This window comes from Centroberyx affinis, unplaced genomic scaffold (assembly GCF_046629955.1).
Source record: "Centroberyx affinis isolate AG114_WGS23_722 - 3 ecotype Tasmania unplaced genomic scaffold, CSIRO-AGI_Caff_v1 ptg004122l_1, whole genome shotgun sequence".
NCBI lineage: Eukaryota > Metazoa > Chordata > Actinopteri > Beryciformes > Berycidae > Centroberyx > Centroberyx affinis.
The window spans coordinates 1-19454 of NW_027281896.1; the positions used below are offsets into that span (position 1 = coordinate 1).

General features: G+C 41.9%; 1 protein-coding gene across 1 annotated transcript; it reads right to left on the bottom strand.

Moving 5' to 3' along the window:
* Positions 1 to 311: 311 nt before the first annotated feature.
* On the bottom strand, positions 312 to 18859 carry gas6 (growth arrest-specific 6). Its single transcript, XM_071542529.1, has 15 exons — positions 18380 to 18859; positions 17927 to 18087; positions 14770 to 14794; positions 14597 to 14659; positions 10800 to 10922; positions 9621 to 9740; positions 8843 to 8965; positions 7404 to 7525; positions 6747 to 6865; positions 6066 to 6255; positions 5772 to 5936; positions 5497 to 5665; positions 4666 to 4805; positions 4283 to 4484; positions 312 to 2921 (listed from the first exon to the last, which is right to left on the bottom strand). Exons 1-15 carry the CDS (start codon positions 18453 to 18455, stop codon positions 2770 to 2772), a joined length of 1950 nt encoding a protein of 649 aa, XP_071398630.1. The 5' UTR covers positions 18456 to 18859; the 3' UTR covers positions 312 to 2769.
* Between the last annotated feature and the right edge of the window lie 595 nt (positions 18860 to 19454).

Genomic DNA, 19454 nt, shown 5'->3' on the forward strand with positions numbered 1-19454 from the left:
TATATATATATATATATATATATATATATATATATATATATATATATATATAATATATATATATATTATATATATATATATATATATATATAATATATATATATATATATATATATATATATATATATATATATATATATATATATATATATATATATAATATATATATATATATATATATATATATATATATATATATATATATATATATATATATATATATATATATATATATATATATATATATATATATATATATATATATATATATATATATATATATATATATTATTGATGATGTATATGGACTGATTCTGTGGCTGCTGGCTCCAACTCTGCTACGTAGTTTAAGAGGAATGTTAAGGAATAAGATACATTTGGAGTAAGGATTTTATCAAAATGTCACACTTAAATTTGCATATTTAAAAGTGTTACTAGTACTTCTACCAATACCAGGCTTAAACTGTATTGTTACACCTTAAATGAAACATTATTTTTGTTGTTTGCCTGATAGTCCTTGTCATTAGCAACATAATTGGGCCAGATGGGAAAAGCTGTCATTGACATAATCACACAGCATACAAAAACAACCTCAAAACAAGTTTTTTTTTTAAAATACAATTTTACTCTATATTATCTTCATACAACTGCCTTTATTTTGTTTTTAAATAGGATTTTCACTGTTGAGGGAAGTTAAAACTCAAAAGGCAGACTTCTCTCAGCATCGTACACATACTGGCAGTTAAAGTGAAAAATAAAAAATAAAAATAAAGGGAAGTTCAATATACAACATGTGTTAAAAAAAAAAGAACAATAACATGTCAAGCTCTATATTCCGGCATTCATTCATCAGCTCACTAGAAAATGATACATAACAGAGGGAAGAAAAATAATACTGGAGCCCTTTAGGCATTCTCAATCACAATGCTCCACTGACATTCTTTGTTTTGATTTTGGATTTGCTCAGCACCTATAAAATCTAATTCAAAATTCAACCTCAAAAGAGTTATTTTGATCCCTGGATAGCTCTCAGCCCAAAAAAAAAAAAAAATTCAAGAGAAGAATCCTGGATTTGCCCCTTGGACTTTTAGCTAAGAAGCATTTCAGGCGGCAGGAGAACTAACTTCTGAGACGCTCCGTTATTGTCCCGGATTAGTGTTGGTATCTGTGTTTTTGGGAAACCAAGACCTTGGATCAACTGAAATGGTGCAGGTAACCTCAATGAGTATAAGGTAGTGTTTGTTTTCTGTCTTCTACAAAGCATTGTACAGTCACATTATTTACATATTCAGTATATTACAGCGCACTCTTTTTACTCTCAGTAGCTTGTATGGTGCGATCGGTGCAGTGCTCTCTTTCTCTCTCCTTGGCTGGAGAGGGCCCCTTCCTGTCTCCCTGTGCTTCTGTGACTAACGTATCGACATCTGACGATTGGCATACGGCAGGTTATTTCCCAGGTATTTAACTGCGAGTTGGTGATTCTGAGGGAAAGGAGGGGCCTCAGTGGGAGTCAGTGAGTAAAGGTTATTTCATTATTTCATTTGGACACAGGGGTGTGATCGAGCCGAAAAACCGTGATTCTGCTCAAAAAAGGTGTAACACTCCAAAACGCTCGGATAGAAATGCATAGTGTTGAACTGCAACGAGTACAATGTATCTTCAGGAGAAGAGTTGGCTCTGTTTTTATGTGACAATACCATCCGCAGCGTTGTAAAATGTTTCACCCTCACTGAACACACCCCTGGCTGGAGGGAAGCTGTAGAGAAGGTTTGGTTGGTTGTTCTTTGTAGGCACATGGTTGATTTTTAAGGTTGCAGGTAGACACGGAGTGCATCGGAAGAAAAACAAGAAAATGGCTTTACATCACAGTCCATTTCTATCTGCAACAATGTGCAAGGTTTCCTACAGAACGCAGCTATGTGCCTAATACTGAATATCGCCCTTGCTACCACACCTCCCTGCTTTGGTAAAGGGGGGATTCAGCTTGTTAGGGGCAAGGTAAGTCTGGTTTAGTCTTTATGCACCTAACACTTGTGAAGATCTGGGCACCTATTCACACATATTCTGAGTAGGAGAGCTGATCTAGGATTATTGATCTGGTCCCCTTTTTTTTCGGTCTTATTGACTGTGAACAAAAACTGATTCTAGATTAGCACTTCTATTTGAAGCTTTGTGAATGTGGGCCTTAGGTGAACTGGATGTAAGCAATATGGCCACAGTTTCATTTAGCCAAGTTGTTGCAGCTAGTGTCACACTGCCTACAAAGGTCCAGTCAGATCTGCATTTGTGCACAGGATGCCAGGCTTAGCAGGCTGACCCAAGACCAACAATTTGACACTGACCTGGATAAGGCCCTGCGTGTTCTTGTGGGCTTAAAAGGCTATGATACATCGGCAATTTTTGAGGCAATGTTTTGCAGCATTTATTCCCATATCTTCTTACTGGAGCTTTGAGGTTCTAGCCTAGTACTGGGGATTTTGCTCACTGGGTAACTAACTAACTAACTAACTAACTAACTAACTGAGTCACAATACTGAAAATACTGTGAAAATCCCTGCAAATGCCTCTAGGTGGCAGCGTCATCACGGCAAAAGGACAAGGTGAAGGGTACAGCTGGACCAGGAGTCCAGGTCTTGTTTTTTTACATTCCAATCTAATACATTATATTTCCCCATTGGTCAAGGCTTGTTTTATGCAACATTTCCAAAGTCATCTACATTGCCTCAATGAACTGCATATGCATCAGGTTTGACAGACCGATGGCAATGGTCACTGGAGAGAGTCCAGCAGGGGGCAGGAGTGTGAGCGGATGTCGTTGTGTTTGTGGATGGCCTGGTCCAAGTCCAGAGACTGTCCGTTAACACTGACCTCCATACAGCCGCTGTAGGGTGCTGACACCAGAGTGGACACCAGGGGAACATCTGAGGGCAAAGATGACACGTGATCCAGCAGAGAACATGACAAACAGACTCTAGGTGTGTGGGCAGAAATGTAAATACCAGTGTTTCCCCCAAATGTTTATGGAGGAGCTGAATTCCCATGCGCCACCACTAACATCAGAAAAAATTAATGGCAATTTTCATTAAGGCAGCAACTAGCAATTTTGGGGAAAAGCATAAAAGTTTATTAACTTTTCTTTTCCAGTGGTCACTACAGCAGTGATCACTATAGATCACTACAGTGGCTGGCTGGCTCCCCCCTTCTGTCAGAACAGCCAAATCACTGCCCATCTTTCAGCGGAGACTAAAGATACATCTCTTCAGGTTACACCTGGACCCCTTTTGAACTAACCTATCTTTTTACCCTTCTTCTATATTTAAAAAAAAAGAATTCTACGAATGCTACTTATTCCTATTAAAAGGCTTAGCTGATGAAGACTGTGATGCACAGTTGGCTTCACTACTGCTGACAAAATGTACTTATTGTAAGTCGCTTTGGAGAAAAGCATCTGCTAAATGACGTAATGTAATGTAATGTAAAATGGAGCAGTGAGTTGAAAAACAAATATAAATGGTGACAATTTTGTATAAATCATTTCCCCCCCATCATTTGAATCAGGAAGAGAATGTACTGATCAAAGGGATGATTTGTAGACACACAGGCAGAGATTTAAGTGTGCTGTGGCTGAGAGAGCTTTCCTGGAGGTGCACTGCACTAATTATAGGAAGGATAACTTCAATCACCACATGAAGACCGAACATCATGAGGCTTGTGTTGGCTTGGCAATTTTACAATCTACAAGTATGTACTATTTGATTTAAGTGTCCCTGTACACCCTCTGGACCAGGCCATTCATTCATTCATTCATTCATTCATTCATTCACTAACTCAGAGTTAGCTGCACCCTAGTGGCCGTTAGGAGGCATGGCAATGTCTACAGACACACTGAACCAGGATCATTTACTCGCCTCCTCTCTGCAATACTGCTTAACTGTGTAGGCTGCTTCACATCTATGACACTGTGTCCATGTTCTTAATTGAGATGGGATAAGTGCAAATAGCAGGCAACAATTTGTGTGTGTGTGTATGTGTGTTAAATGATTACACTTCTGATATATTCAGTAGGAATTTCTTATTTTAGATGTGCCAATCCAGGACGCATTTGATCCGGCCATCCCCAATAAGTATGAGGCCATTACTGTGGCTTTAGATGCCTCTACTAGCTTATTAAATTGCAAAGCTCCTTGGTTGTGACTATTCATTATTCGCACTGCTACCACCACTAACGCCTCTCCTGGGGGGAAACCCTGTATACTTCGTGAATAAATGCATGTGCACTCACCGGGGAGGCCTCCTATGAAGGTGCTGGATTGCAACTGGAGGTCAACAGGATCTTGGTTGTCTTCACTACGTCCAGGTTGGCCATCCACCAGCAACAGGGTCTGGTTGCCTGCGATTACCACCTGGATCACATGACTCTCACCATCACACAGGGGGGCTGGAGAGCTGGCGATGATGACATCACCCACTGACACCAGAATAAACTGAAGACACAGAAGTTCAGTTCAGCACACAAACAAGCTGCATCAATCTTTTTTCTAACAACCACATATCATTCTCAAACTGGGCTCATCTGTCTTCTAACAAACTTGAACCACTCTTACACACAAACACAGGTTGATTGTGCTGTTGTAGTGTGCACAGAAACACATATAATGTACTCACATCTCGCCACTCATCAGTACCGGGGTGATAGTCAGCCAGAGCGATGGAGAGAGGGACGCTGTCCTGGTGAACGAGTGCAAACAGCACTCCAACAGCAGAAGTGGGACGCAGGGTCATCTGGACACTCAGGTTCTGGGACTCTGTGACATAAGGAGGACAGGAAAGAGTGGAGAGGATGAGAGGTCATGCACTTTATGGTAAAACAAAATTGAACCAAACTGTTGACAGAAATGTAGGCGATGACAGACTCAGATTCATCCAAATAAATAAACTGACCGATTACCTCTGTAACATTAACACTGCAGTTATGCAAGCCCCAGAAATGCTATCCATAACACACATACAGTATATATACACACACATATAGTATACATACACACACACTAGGACTGGGCGATATACTGAAAATTTACTAAAACCGACACTGGCACTCTCACCTACCAAATACATACATGTCGGCATGTTTGGTAAAAACATTAGTCAAGCAGCCAACGTTGCACAAACAGTTTTATTAGTGTTGCTTAAGTTAAAGTGAGTGTCGCGCTTCAAAGTAGCATAGCTAGTGTATGATCGGCTGCGCCTAGCCAGAGATGGACAGAATAAGACCGGAAGTAAAGTGGTTTTACCTTCAAAATAAAAGCATACTTTTTATATTTATGATGCTAAAGATGAATGTAGTGTTTCTGCACTGGGGTTAGAAAAACACATTACCGTTTCATTTATTATTTATGTATTTATTGTTATCGTGGTAAATGTGACAGTATATAGAGATATGAATCTCGTATCGCCCAGCCATAACACACACACACACACACACACACACACACACACCATAGCTGATGTTGAAGAGAGCGAAGCCTGAGCCAGGATAGTACGCCCCAGGGTCCTCGGCGCTGAAACACTGCATGTTGTCATTGGAGCGGATGGTTTCCTGTATGGAAGTATCTTCACCCGTCAACCAGCGCCACTCCTTCATACAGCCGTCCAGACGTGGGTTCACCTGCACAACAACCACCACAACACTGAAGAAAAACATACAGAACATCCCCCTTCCACACATATTCAAGAAAAAACAAATGCACAAATCCACCCACACACATACACACCTGATTGACGAGGCCGTCCTCTTTGAAAGGAACTCCTCCCACAGTTAGGTTGAGCTCGTGCATGCCCTTCTTCAGCGTGAACAGATCTCCATTTACTGCAATCTTCATCACTGCCTCCCTGTCGATCTTAATCACTAGGCTCCGCCCCTGCTCCTCCACCGAGATCTGGGAAGAAGACAAGACAGGATGTCTGAGAAGACGCTTTCAATCAAGATAACTGTGCTGTGAAGAGGCATTTCTGTAGATAATGTAGACAGTGTATTAGCGTATCGATCCCTAACAGAAACCGCCAACCTTTCTCCACTGGCCATCGTTGACAAGCGGTCCGCTGCTGGTGACCCTGCTGACGGTGCCGTACTTCAGTTGCAGCTCCAGCTTCCCATGGTGCATTGCCAGCACAATCCAGGAGCTGTTTAGGTGACCTCCAGCAAAGAAGATCACCCCCTCAGGATCATAGGTGCGGAAGTCAAACTCGGCTGAAAACCTAGAAGAGGAAGAAGTGGAGAGCAGTGGTGGTGGTGGAGGGGAGTATGTGTGTGTGTGTGTGTTTGAATTAGTCCGTGAGTGTGGGAAGAGTAAATGAGAATACATGTGAGAGAAAAGAGCGGGAGAGAAACAGGAAATTCCTTGTAGTGACCAAAAGAATTTTATCTAACATCAACTTGGCACTAAAACCAACTGGCTTGTATTTTCAAAAGCTGGTGCAGAAAGCTTCCTTACCTCATCTCTACTACAAAGAAGAATTATTTTTAGAATTCTTCTTTGTGAGTGCAACTTCATAAAGTGACTATGTATGGTAGAAAATGCTTTTCCCTTACAGACATCTAACCAATTCATTCTCAGGATTGGATTCACACTTTTAGGGACTCTTCAATCAGTTGTATTAGACTCCATTACACCACATTATACTCCATTAAACACAGAAACATGAGCAAGGATTTCAAACAGGAGTTGGCTGAAGCCGAGTTTTCTTACCCAGTCTGAATCCTCCTGCGGAAACGCAGCCTCACCACTGGCACACCGCTGAACATACGGCCCAGGTAGAGCGAGCGAGAGTTCCTCTTCAGGGACAGCGACATACAGGGAGTTACAGGCTGGAGGAAAACACACAGAGGAAAAACATGGAGATAATGCATGCTGCAACTTCATGAGAACCATGTTAGTATACAACAAACAACTTGACTGATTAAAAATGATTTATACAACAGTTAGTTTCGGTCGTGTAATTTGATTAGACAGGAGGCATTCTATGAGTGCTGATATACAGTATAACAGCACTGGGACGTTTTACTATGTATCACTCTGCTTTACAGGTGTTCTATTATAAACAGTTTATGTGTTGCTTGGCAACACTTGGTAGTGGAATCCTGAGGGACGAATAAAAGACAAAAATCATAACCTATTGTCTCAGATTACCATTACTTGATGAATAGCTTTGTTTATAGAACTGTTATATAAAAGCAATATCACACTCAATGTTGTGCTGTTATAGTGTATATCAGCACTACCTCTTGTGCGATATTGCTTAATTAAAAGGTCACAAATAGTGTTTATCTTTCACTTTTTACAGCAAAGACGGTAGCTGAACAAAGAAGCAGCTGGTTAATATTTGCTACAATGAATGTATTTCACCTTACAGCTCCTGAGGTCCTGGCCCAGCTTCATGCCCTGACGACCATCACAGAAGCAACGGAAACTCCCCGGTGTGTTCATACACTCCTCTGCACACACACCCTCCTCACACTCATCCACATCTGATAATTGACAGTGCACAGGGAATAAATTAATGGAGAAGGAATGATGACAAGGAGAGTAAAAAAGGGTTACAGAGAAACAGAAAGTTCATGAAATGAACATTCCCATCAGCTAAGGAATTTGTCAAAACATGAACTCAGAGATCTCAAAACATCAGCACCACAAGAATGCAAGAAAAAAAATCAGATGTCATTCCTATCAACAAATCAGGGAATGCAAACAACACTTGAGTTAAGTAGCCTTTGACGTTAGCTGGGTGGTATCGCCCCTCTCCATATAACCTTAAAAGGCTATAACTAGGTTGGCTATAATAAATGTTAATTCTTGGAAGAGGGAGAGCGAGGTTATGAATAGTTTAGTTTCCACTACAGAGCCAAACAGGGCACACCAGTGATTAATGACTATATCATTTAAGTCTGTGACTCTTTTTCCTTCTTGTGGCCAACAGATACGATGTTATCTGATCTTATCAAATACCAGGATAGTGCTGTTGATTAAATGTTATAAATAAATTCCATTGGCCTATCATTGACAAGGCTTTCCTACCTACTGTATAAAAGTGTCTGTTGAGCACTAGTACTACGCATCTTTAGAGGAAAACATATGGGAACAAACTTGTTTGACAAATAAAAGATCAGGTTTACATCTTGAGTTCCTAATTAAGTTTCTGGAGGTTCAAGGCCACTTGAGAGTTTGGCAGGGCCAACGCTGTGCAGATGGCCATCATGGTGTTTTCAAATCAGACCGCATGTTTAATGTGTAAATCAAAGCATGATTTGCTGTGCTTAGAGCTGTCTCTGGCAAGCAACATACACTGCTCTAAATTGTAAACCTATGTCACCGCTTCTGTGTTTGTGAATAGTGACGGCATTTTACCTTTTATCTAACATCACAGGAAACATTTCTCAACGGGGGCCTCGAGTGTACAATGATCTAAACTAAACAGCCAGAGTAAATGCCATGTCCGAATCCTGCAATTTTGTTGTTATTGGCCCATATCTGTTGTGACCGGGAAAAGTACTTCAAAACTCCCTCCGGCAATACCATTATGTACCAAACAAGAGTGGAGCACAGGGTCAGTCGCAGTATATTACCCCTGAGGTTAGCTGTTTACGGATAGAGCCTGATACTTGTGGAAGTTGACCTGTTACCTACTTTCAGAGAATTTCTTCAAATTTCTCTAGCATTCCATTCCTGACTCTGCAACACAGCTGCATCAAGTCCTGCTGAGGCTGAAGCTGCTCCTCAGTCCCTTCCCATGAAACTGTGTGTGTGTATTTGTGGGTGTGTGTGTGTGTGTGTGTCTATGTGCTTACCAATGCAGCTCTTGGTTTCGTTGTCGTAGACATAGCCAGTCTCACACAGACAATCATAGGTCCCCTCCTTGTTCACACACCGTGCAGTTCCACACACACTTGGGTCCTCACACTCATTCACATCTGAAACACACAAAACATGCTCAGCTAGACAGATCAAAGTGGTGGAATTTCAACACTGCCGCTGCTTGTAATGATCAGGAAAAATACAGAGAAAACTTTTATGTACGAAACAGAATAGAAACTATGGGTAGCCTATGACGCCATGTATTTCTCAACAGAACAGGACCATACTTAAAACAATGTCAGCAATAGACACCAGCACCTAAACCGGATAAATTTCATGACACAGTCATGAACCACCAATGTTTGTATTTGATACTGTTGGAGCAATACAGAAAATCCTGCTGTGGGATTCCTTTAGTACCTCAATATTTCACATGAGGTAAAAGAGAACCATGCACTTCCATGTTTTTTTTGGGCCTTGAAGTCTTTGATTACAATTTCACACAAATTCGTTTCAACAATTTTCAATGCCTCAATAATGATGGTCTGTTTTCATAGTTGATTTTCACTCCAGGTTCAACTGTGGTTCATAAATTCAAAGATGGGGTCAATTTTCTGATGCAAAGCCAGCTGGTGTTAACTGGTTTTGTCAAATGACTGTTCTTCTTTGCAGCTAGTGACTTGACTCTTCCGTTAGACATTTGCAAGCCATAAACAAAGTGCCTGCCATGTATGACACACAGTGCATGTAAGCATTTGGCTTGTTGCTTACCCTCACATATGTGGCGTGCTACCAACGTGTAGCCTTGGTGACAGGAACAGCGGTAACTGCCCATGGTGTTGTTGCACTCATGGTCACACCCTCCATTCCTCTTGCTACACTCGTTGACATCTGCAAATGAACGTAGGAAGAAATATCATCATGGGCTGTGTACAGTATTACGTTGTTCAGCTTGTGTTAAGGCTTCAGTTCCTAGAAATTCAGGATTAGCTTATGTTTAAATGTACCAACTGTATGAATTTTGAATAGGGGTACACAATGGAAAATGGCAGTTTGATACAGTTTGAAAACTGTAAACGCCCTTGTATGCAATGACTGTATGTTGGTGCGGCTGTGTGTTGCAGCTATGTGTTTAGGGGGAGTGCGGTTGTCAAGTGGAAAAGGCCCGATCTCAGGCCCAGTCAGACTGACTCTGTTTTGGTTTCCTCTCACAGTAAGGTGGCAGGATGAGTCACAGTGGAAACGTGTGGACGGCTGCGGCACAAGGCAGAGAAGCACGTTTCTCTCGCTCTCACAGTGTGTGTTTGTATATACAGTATGTGTGTTTTCCAGTTCCAGTTTATGAATTTATGTTTTTTCATTTCCCTTCTTCGAGTGGAATGCCTCACCAGATCCATTTCAAAAGTGGTGCACCCCTCCTCCCCTTTATCTATATACAGCAACTAGCTATGACCTCTAAAGAGACACATGGATTCCCGCTCTGGACTCTGTGACCGTGGTTCCCGTACATCTAGTCCATATTGACCTGATACATCACTCCATCATCAATAACAACCGCAGCAGCAGCATAATGCTTGCTAATTAAGTGGGCATGTAAACAATCAGTGTTGCAACTGGAAGATGAATAATGGGTTTTGTGAGGTGAAACTAATTTCAGTGTTATTAAGATATCATAAATTGATAAGAAACAATGAAGCTATATGACAAATATATGATGACCAATGATGGAAAGCTATGTTATTCATCAGCAGGAAGGAACAGGCAATGTCTGGCAAGGTCACAGTGACGAGGGAGACACCTGTCCACATGATGTGCTGACAAGAGAAACGCTAGATATGACACAGAGTGACGCTGCAAAAATTCAACCTCTACTGAGCTCCAACACACAGCGTCCAACTGTATCTCTCGCTCTCCCGTGAGGCGAGAGGGTTTCCATAGTGATGACGGTACCTTTCTCACACCTGGCTCCTGTCCAGCCTGTGAAACAGTGACAGAGGAAGTCACCCTTTTTGTCCTCGCAGCGCACTGTACCTCTGGGGTTACAGGGAGAAGGAGAGCACTGGTCTGGAATATCTGAATAAAAAATGTAAGAAAAACAGAGACAGAGATAGAGAGAGAGAGACAAACAAACACAGACAGAGGAGGCATTGTTGTTTTAAAACTGAATATAGGCATGCTGGATGCATACCATGAGTGTAACTGTATAGTGATACCAGACACAGGAAGGGCATCTCTTGAGCTCTGCATATCAGGAGTTCAATATAAATAGACTAATGCTGGCTAAGCTCCCCTGTCAGAGATGCCCTAATTCAGCCCTTCAGAGCATACCTGCCCTCTAGCTCACAAGAAACAGGATCAAATGCATATTCAAATGTCTGTTCATTTTCCGCTTGCCCTATTTTGCTCTTACATGTTTTCATTTCAGCCCTCTCTCCCACCCCTGTCCTGTGTTTGTTAAGCACATGTGTAATTCTTTACTCTCCCCCTACAGTTTCCTTTTCCCATGACAGTACCCCGACTGAGCTGAAGATCTTTTCACTGCTAGACAAGTCTGGGCATGTTAGCTGAGGGTTTAGAAAGAGAGGAAGAAAGAAGGACAGGGCCTGGAGAATGAGGGGAGCAGGGGAGAGATAAGCAAGTCGATGGAGGGCAAAGGAGTAGATAGACAAGATGGGATGAGTGAAGGAGATAGATAGAATATAGGGGTGGGTGGGTAATATGGTATTAATTTCATATCACACTATTTTCCATTATTCTGATGATAATGATATGATATCCAAACATATATATAAACAAAGTCTGTACGGAAGCGTAATGCATTCACTTGAGAAAAAAAAATTGCCCTGTTTTTCTGAATTAATGAGATAATTATCTCAGAATTCTGAGAAAAGTTTTCATGGAAAAAAAAATCTGTTCTGTTTTTCTGAATCAACGAGATAATTATCCGAGATAATTCTGAGAAAAGTTTTCACGGAATAGTCTGAACAACTGCAAAGTCCTGAGGTACCTGCACAAAGTCGACAAACTAATAACAATACCATCTATATTACTTAAAGACACGAGTATCTCCCAATGTTTCAAACCAAAAGCAAAATAAAACTGGATTAAACTAAACAGGCGGGACATGTTTGCTTCCATGAAATCGAGCTCTCAAGTAGGAATGAGAGCTTCTCTTGGGATTTTGAGATATCTCATTAATTCAGAAAAACAGAGCAGAATTATTTTTTTTCCATGAAAACTTTTCTCAGAATTCTGAGATAATTATCTCGTTCATTCAGAAAAACAGGGCAAATTTGTTTTTTCTCAAGAGAATGCATTACGCTTCCGTAGAAATTATAACTGATTATTTATCAGTTTATATTACCACAGTGTCACACACAGTAGTTTGCGAAAATTTAGACATTGCTATATTGACAATTAGGCTCACTATGACAACAAAAATACACATGGATGCAAGATGCAACAGTAAAATCAAATCAGTATCCATTATAAACTATTCAGATCCATGAAGCTAAATGTGAAGTGAAAATGTTTTGGTGCCTGTGGCTACTGACAACAAAATTCAAGGTTAGACGTCTCTGAGATTGACATATTGTGACAGACATTAGAGCTGCAACGATTAATCGATTAGTTGTCAACTATTAAATTAATCGCCAACTATTTTGATAATCGATTAATCGGTTTGAGTAATTTTTTTAAGAAAAATAAGTCAAAATTCTCTGATTCCAGCTTCTTAAATGTGAATATTTTCTGGTTTCTTTACTCCTCTATGACAGTAAACTGAATATCTTTGGGTTGCGGACAAAACAAGACATTTGAGGACGTCATCTTGGGCTTTGGGAAACACTGATCGACATTTTTCACCATTTTCTGACATTTTATAGCCCAAACAACTAATCGATTAATCGAGAAAATAATCGTCAGATTAATCGACACTAAAAATAATCGTTAGTTGCAGCCCTAACAGACATTGAGAAGAGATACTAACTGTAGACCTTCAATTATAAAATAGATAAAGGGCTCTATTAGTTATAGACTGTGATGTAGGACTGTCAACATTATTGAAGTTTCAGGGTATGGAATGTCAGTACCAGGCAAAGAGATTATCCCAGCGATTGAACCATTCTGACTCTGAGACAAGAAAAGTTCACAAAAAATTGAACAGCAAACTTAAGAGAACTGACTAAGTTCTGTGAGCTACTACCGTTTAAAATATACATTTATGGCGCATAATCATGTTAAACTGTTCTAAAGAAGTGCAGCCCTGCAATGAAACAGATCAACCTGGCCGAAGCTCCTGGTCAGTGGTCACCTGCATATAGTGATCTTTTAGGAAGCATGGCTAACCGCATGAGCCTCACTTGTTTTCTCTGCTTGGCATTTCACAAGTCGCTTGACAGCAGGTCAACCTTTAATTTCGTTTAAGCAAACCACAATGAAACCAGGGCACTGCATCGAGTATTCAGAGAAGCTTTCCAATGCTACTGTTATGGAAAATTCTGTTGCTGTTTACACAACAGCAACAACAGAAGTAGTATGTATGCTTAGTATGCCTATGTTTGGAAAGATTTGTTTTTAATAATTTACAAAGAACGTATTTCCACAGACTAATTTTCAAAGCACGCAATCCTGCTGACTGCAGACTTGGTTAATAGAAGAGAGTAGGAGAGTGGGAGACTGAGTGCTGTGTAATGTGCTTGCTGCCAATCCAGCACATTCTGGGAAAATGTGCACAAGTGGGAAAGTGTTGCAGAGAATCCAGAAATTAAACATTTTAATCAGCAAATAAGCTAGGTCAACTGATGCTTTTAGGGGCATTTTGGTATGTGGAAATATAGCCAACAGTACATCACAATATGCCAAAATTCCCATTTAGGCATGCCATGATCCGCTTTGATACTGGCACACCACCCAACACTAGTCTGCAATGAGATGAGAGAAAGATGTGGAGAGATTTACAGAAAGGGAGCGAGAGAGAGAGAGGACAGATGAATAAAACCGTAAAGAAAGAGAGCAGCCGTATCTTTAAGTGCCACAATGCTGCAGCTGAGTCACTGCAACCCCCCGGTTTCCTCAGCCAATTGGAGTAAAGCCGGGCTGGGCCGGGTCTCTTGTATCCTGATGCAGCAGAAATGTTGCGCTCCACTCACGTCAGGCTGCTCTTTCACGTCACTCCACCACTGAACCGGCTCATAGAAAGGCTGGTGCAGTCAGCCGGTGCGTGAGTGCGTATGTGACGATAAAAAGGGGTGTGTCACTCATCTGACGCACGGCATCACGGTAGCAAAGTACTGCAACGTTACTCATATACCTGGGCACTCACGCACATTCAGCACACCCACTCACAGATTGCTTCAAAGTCATGAAACCAGTTAGCTGTGTCACGCTGCAAAAGCTGACAGACTGACCTAGAGGTGCCAGAGAATGGATAATTGACTCATCCTCTTCCTTCTATACCTTTTTATCATCTTCCCTTCCTCTTCCTTTCCTCTCTACTTAGAGAGAGTGCATGACAGCCTGAGTGTGATGCAGAGATACTGCAGTGCAGCCCAGCCCCACGCTACAACTGGGTGCCCCCCCTCAGCAACTATTCACACACTACAGAGAGAGTGGTACTGAGGAAAGGAGGACAGAGAGGAGTGAGAGTGAGAGAGGGACAGTCTGGGAAGCACAAAGAATAAGAAGAGGCCAGTCCACAGTGCAACAAAGTCAAGTCGACAGACAGATAAGTGGGTATCATAACTTACTGTGGACACATGTGACCAGATCCTGTCTCTTCCTCTCCGAATCTCCAAACTTCTCCACACAGGCTGGATAGGAATGAGATGAGAGAATCACAACCTATAATCAGTAAACCCCCTCATTCACATTCATGTGTTATGATTAGAGATGAAGGGTTTTAGGATGAATGATAACTTACCTAAATACTTGGGATAGAAGTAGTCCTAAAAAACAGAGATGGAAAGAGAGAGGGATTAAATTACATACAGAGGTTTAGAACAGACTATCTCCTAAACAAGAACAAGATAATCTAAATAACTAACTTCAATCAGTAGGGGGATTTCCATTAACACATGATATAATCTAGGATTAGCCTTGTTTTATCCCTGTACTCTTGGGAGTGACTTTAATTTACTCAACAGAAAGCCAATCAAAAACTACCACCAATTTCAACTAAGGCATTGAGTCAGTGAAACTACAGTACATTTCAGCAAGATTTTGCAAAGAAACTTTTCCAACAGCATTAATCTTGAATGATGATTCAGTTTCTCAAAGTGCACTTGAAAGTTTATGAAGACTTGGTTCTCAGTTTCTGTGTGTGTGTGTGTGTGTGTGTGTGTGCGTGCGTGTTTAGGACGCAGATAGAGATTATGATATGATTATGCCACCATCTGTGTCTCTCTCTCCAGTGGGTGTGGCCCAGTAGCCAGGGGCTTCCTGAAAATTCTCTGCATTCCTGTTTCCTCAATAGCATCCCTCCTGCCTCCTGGCTGCAGTACTCTACATGTAGGTCAAAACCTGGGAGATCTACACATAGGCGGATTGAGTCTGGGATGACAGAGACTCTAGAGAGCCTCTGCTGCAGTAGGAGCCAGATGGAGCAGGGTGAATGGGGTGGATGAAGCCAGGAACACTCAAGTAGAAATAGACAATGTGTCACCTATCGAAGTTAGGCTAAAGAAAGTTAGGACAATTACTAAGCTTGATGCCAATGTTATGGATAGTTGTGACGCCATTTGCTATCTGTTGTATCCCTCTGGGCAGGACACCTAATAGATGGGGGGCCAGAAACGTAATAAGTGCGTGCATGTGTGTTGCCAGGAGCAACCACAGGTAACCGGGAACACCCTCCGCCTCCTCTCTCTCCCACTCTCTCCCTCTCTCTGCAGAGCCAAAAAGCTGCAGCAGAGGAAAATGCAGAGTCAGAGATGGGCACGTTCAGAATGAATAATGCATCTATGAATGAGACTGCAGTTCTGTGTCACGACACTGTGGAGACTACAGGCACGCAAATGCTCTTCTTCTGGTGCTGTGGGTCCGGGGGCATAACCCTGCACACACAAACTTTCTCAGTTAGAGGGACCTCACCCCACTTCACCTTTTCCCTTGAGCACTAGCTCAGCTTCTCCTTTTCCTACTCAATCCTCTTTCAATCTCTGTGTCTCTCCGCTTGGCTAAGCTTACTAGTCATCTCTGGGTCAGATTCTCCCCCATTCATTCTCAGGCACAAATCAGAAAGCCGAAACATTAAGAGATACAGTAATGGCTGGGGAGCTCAACATCATCAATACAAAACTAGCATTCCATCCCTTTAAATACAGTAGAAAACTTTGATTATCTGAATCTCAGACTTCCAAATCAAGCAGGCAAACAAATAGGCAACATGCAAGAAAATACTGAATTAATTGTGCACAATTATTGGCATTTACTTGCTGACAAGCAGTTACACTACAAATTAAACTGTACAGAGCATTTCAGAATGCTTGTGTATATATATATTCTATACATGGTCCTGTATTTCAATCTACTCGTTTCTTCCACGTGTTTTGTTTTCCCGACAACTTCTATTTCCGAGGGGTTTGTATACAGGAGGCTCTACCGTACCTGGCACAGACTATCACCTAGCTGACTGAGTAACACTCACACACACAAGCAACACAACACACACCAAGGTCTGTTAAGACATTGGTGTGTGTCGGGGCTTAAAAGTCTGCGTTCCCAGCCAATGACTGTGCCTCCCGGTCCTATAGCCAATGTTTCACGTCATAATAATCACGTTTTCCGACACATTGGGTTATTTATAGGTCCGGAACTCTGGAGCGCTGCTGGTTTTGCATATTCAGCAGGTGTAATACATATTCAATAGGCTTATGTATTCACATGGATGGAAAGGCTGATCTGCACATTCATGTCAGGCAGAACTGAAACTAATCTAAATATCCCTACAGGGATTCAGAACACAATGTGACACGTTTTTTTGTTGTTGTTTGTGCACGTCAGATGGAGAGAGAGAGAGACACGTATACACATTAGTAAAACAATGTGTGTGTGTGTGTGTGTGTGTGTGCCGTTCATTTGCATTGGAACAGTGTCCACACAAAGAATCCATAAAAACAGCAACATACTCTCAACCAGTGTTCACTCTCAAACAGCAACCAGCCAAACTCCCAAAGAGAGCAATCAGAATCAAGGGAGTCAATGTTTATTTGCATGATTCACATGCATTTGTATGTAAGTGGGATATATTTACATAACATGGGGATGGCAAACCCATGCTCATGTGAAAGGAGCGGGTCATTAGGGAAAGCTAAATGACAGACCAGGCGTGCATAGACATAACATACAGGGACACAGACTGATTCTCAGCAAAGATAAGTCAGAGAGAGAGAGAGAGACAGAGAGAGAGAAGAAAAGACATCCAGGTGTTTCCCATATTTGAAAGCGACCATATGTCTAAGCCAAGCAGGCCTCCAGTGGATAGGGCTACATTTTATCGAGCAGAAGATATATTTTATGCTGGAAGGTAGGAGAGACAGAGTGACTGCGAGTATGTGCACGTGTGTGTGTGTGTCTGTGTGTGTGTGTGTGTGTGTGTGTGGGGGGGGGGGTATAAGGAGGGGAGCGTCTTCAGTTAGACTATATTTCATAAACTAAGGCTTAGTCATACTGACTCAAGGTCTGTCACACGCACAGAAACAAAAACTTAAGTCCTTGACAAGGCAATTGTATGCGCTTTGACAGCTATCAGCACTCTGCAGTTACTGGAGCATGAACACCAGCCCAGACACTGAATCATTAGTCTAGTAGTTCACTACAGTCATCAATTTAGAGTCAATATGAACATGATGCAAGTAAACAACTGGCCTTGCAGCCTAGCGTTACCTCTGACAGTAGTTTTGGGTCAATAAAACAATAAAATCTCACCTGGTTGAATTAGTTAATAGACTTCACTACTACAGTGGTTCTCAACTGGGGTCCAGTGTTTTGTTTGGAAGGAAAACCTGCACTCTCTTTGGACTTGCATTGGCACTTGGATTGAAAACCACAACTCTGGTGGGATTTTGGGGGCTACTCACCGTTTCCGGGTCGTTTTCAAACACTTCTCTCGCCTCCTCTTTGGTGCACCTTTCCTCCACACACTCCCTCTCCAAGTGTCCTTGTTTCGTCTCCTCGAAAACTTGATATGCTCTCCTGTGTCTGCTCAGGAACTGGTTCGCCTCTTCCGCAGACAATGAAACTAAAGAGAAAAAAAAAACATTACACTCTTATTCATGCACCTACAAGAACAAGAGAAGGTCACTCCCTGGTTAACAGACATTTTTATGAATCAGTGTAACCATAATCCTGGAGTTGGGTAACGTTATGTGCCCGAGGAAGAAATATTCAGCAACAACACAGCTTGCGAAACATCTATGCTAGTATCCGTTAATGACGTTAATAACGTTGGCATGTATCATCACCCGCAAATGTCAAAACGGGGACTTCGCGAGCTAGTTAGCTAGCTACCTAGCATGTAATTGTTTACTTACTGCTGTCGGACCAGCAGACAAATAGCAGGATTAGCAAGGCTCCAGATGAAAAGGACTTTGTCGGGGTCAGCCGCATTGTTTGCCGCTGTGTGTCTGCGCCAAGCTTGAGAAACTTTCTCCCGTACTGTCTCGTAGTCTCTCTATCCTTCTCCCTCTCTCTCTCTCTCTCTCCCCGTATCTCAGTGTTGTTGCAGCAAGACCGATCCGAGGCTAGTGCGAAACACTGCAGGCATTCACCTCTCACCGGGGGGAAACGCGACCGTTGGCCGTAACGCTTTTGATTTTTAAACGGTACAAACGTCGCGAGCTAGGCTGTTGTATCTCCCCACATATCATTCACAACACAGCCGACGACCGTCCCGTTTCTCTGCGGTTCAGCTCGTCCCCATCGCGTTTTTGTGGACCCTCTTCTCTTTTAGCTCTCTAGTCCGATTTGAGACTACAGAGGAAGACTGCACGCTTCTTTCTGCTGCTGCTTCAGGAGGGGGAGTTGCTCAGAAAAGTACAGGCAGGAGTTTGCAATGATGCGGATACTGCTTTGCCCTCCACACACATCTCTCTCTCTCTCTCTCTCTCTCTCTCTCTCTCTCTCTCTCTCTCTCTCTCTCTCTCGGTGTGTCTCTCTCTCCCTGTCTCTCCCTCCCTTGCACTCGTGTGTGCACGCGCACTCAAGCACCTATTATCACATATAACACACTCAGTGAAGTAGGAAAAAATTAAAGGTCAATATTAAAGCCTTACCAGCCATATACTTGGCTACTTAATCATCACTAAAGCATCAAAATGTGCTTTGTACTGCAGTCTCATAAACAAGCATTGCTGGGATTTTTTTTTTATTTTCCTCATTGGGTTTTACTGAATCAACTGGAAAAAAGATCAACCTCTGCTCAACTTGTATCAACATCACACTGATACTCAATATCTCACCTCTCCCTTCACAGCAGTTCATTTTAAACCCACACATTCCTTTCACAAGTCCTTTTCCTTTCTGTTTTGTTTCCACAAAATCCCTCCTGTATAACTTGAAATCTGTTTTTAGTCTCATCTCCCATTGCCTGTTTTCATAATCTCACTT

Coding starts and splice junctions, on each gene's coding strand:
- gas6 (XM_071542529.1), bottom strand. CDS start 18,455: ATGCGGCTGACCCCGACAAAGTCCTTTTCATCTGGAGCCTTGCTAATC. Junction 8,966..9,620: donor AGCACGCCACATATGTGAGG/GTAAGCAACAAG, acceptor TGTGTGTTTCAG/ATGTGAATGAGTGTGAGGAC. Junction 6,866..7,403: donor AGGACCTCAGGAGCTGTAAG/GTGAAATACATT, acceptor GTTTTCCTCCAG/CCTGTAACTCCCTGTATGTC.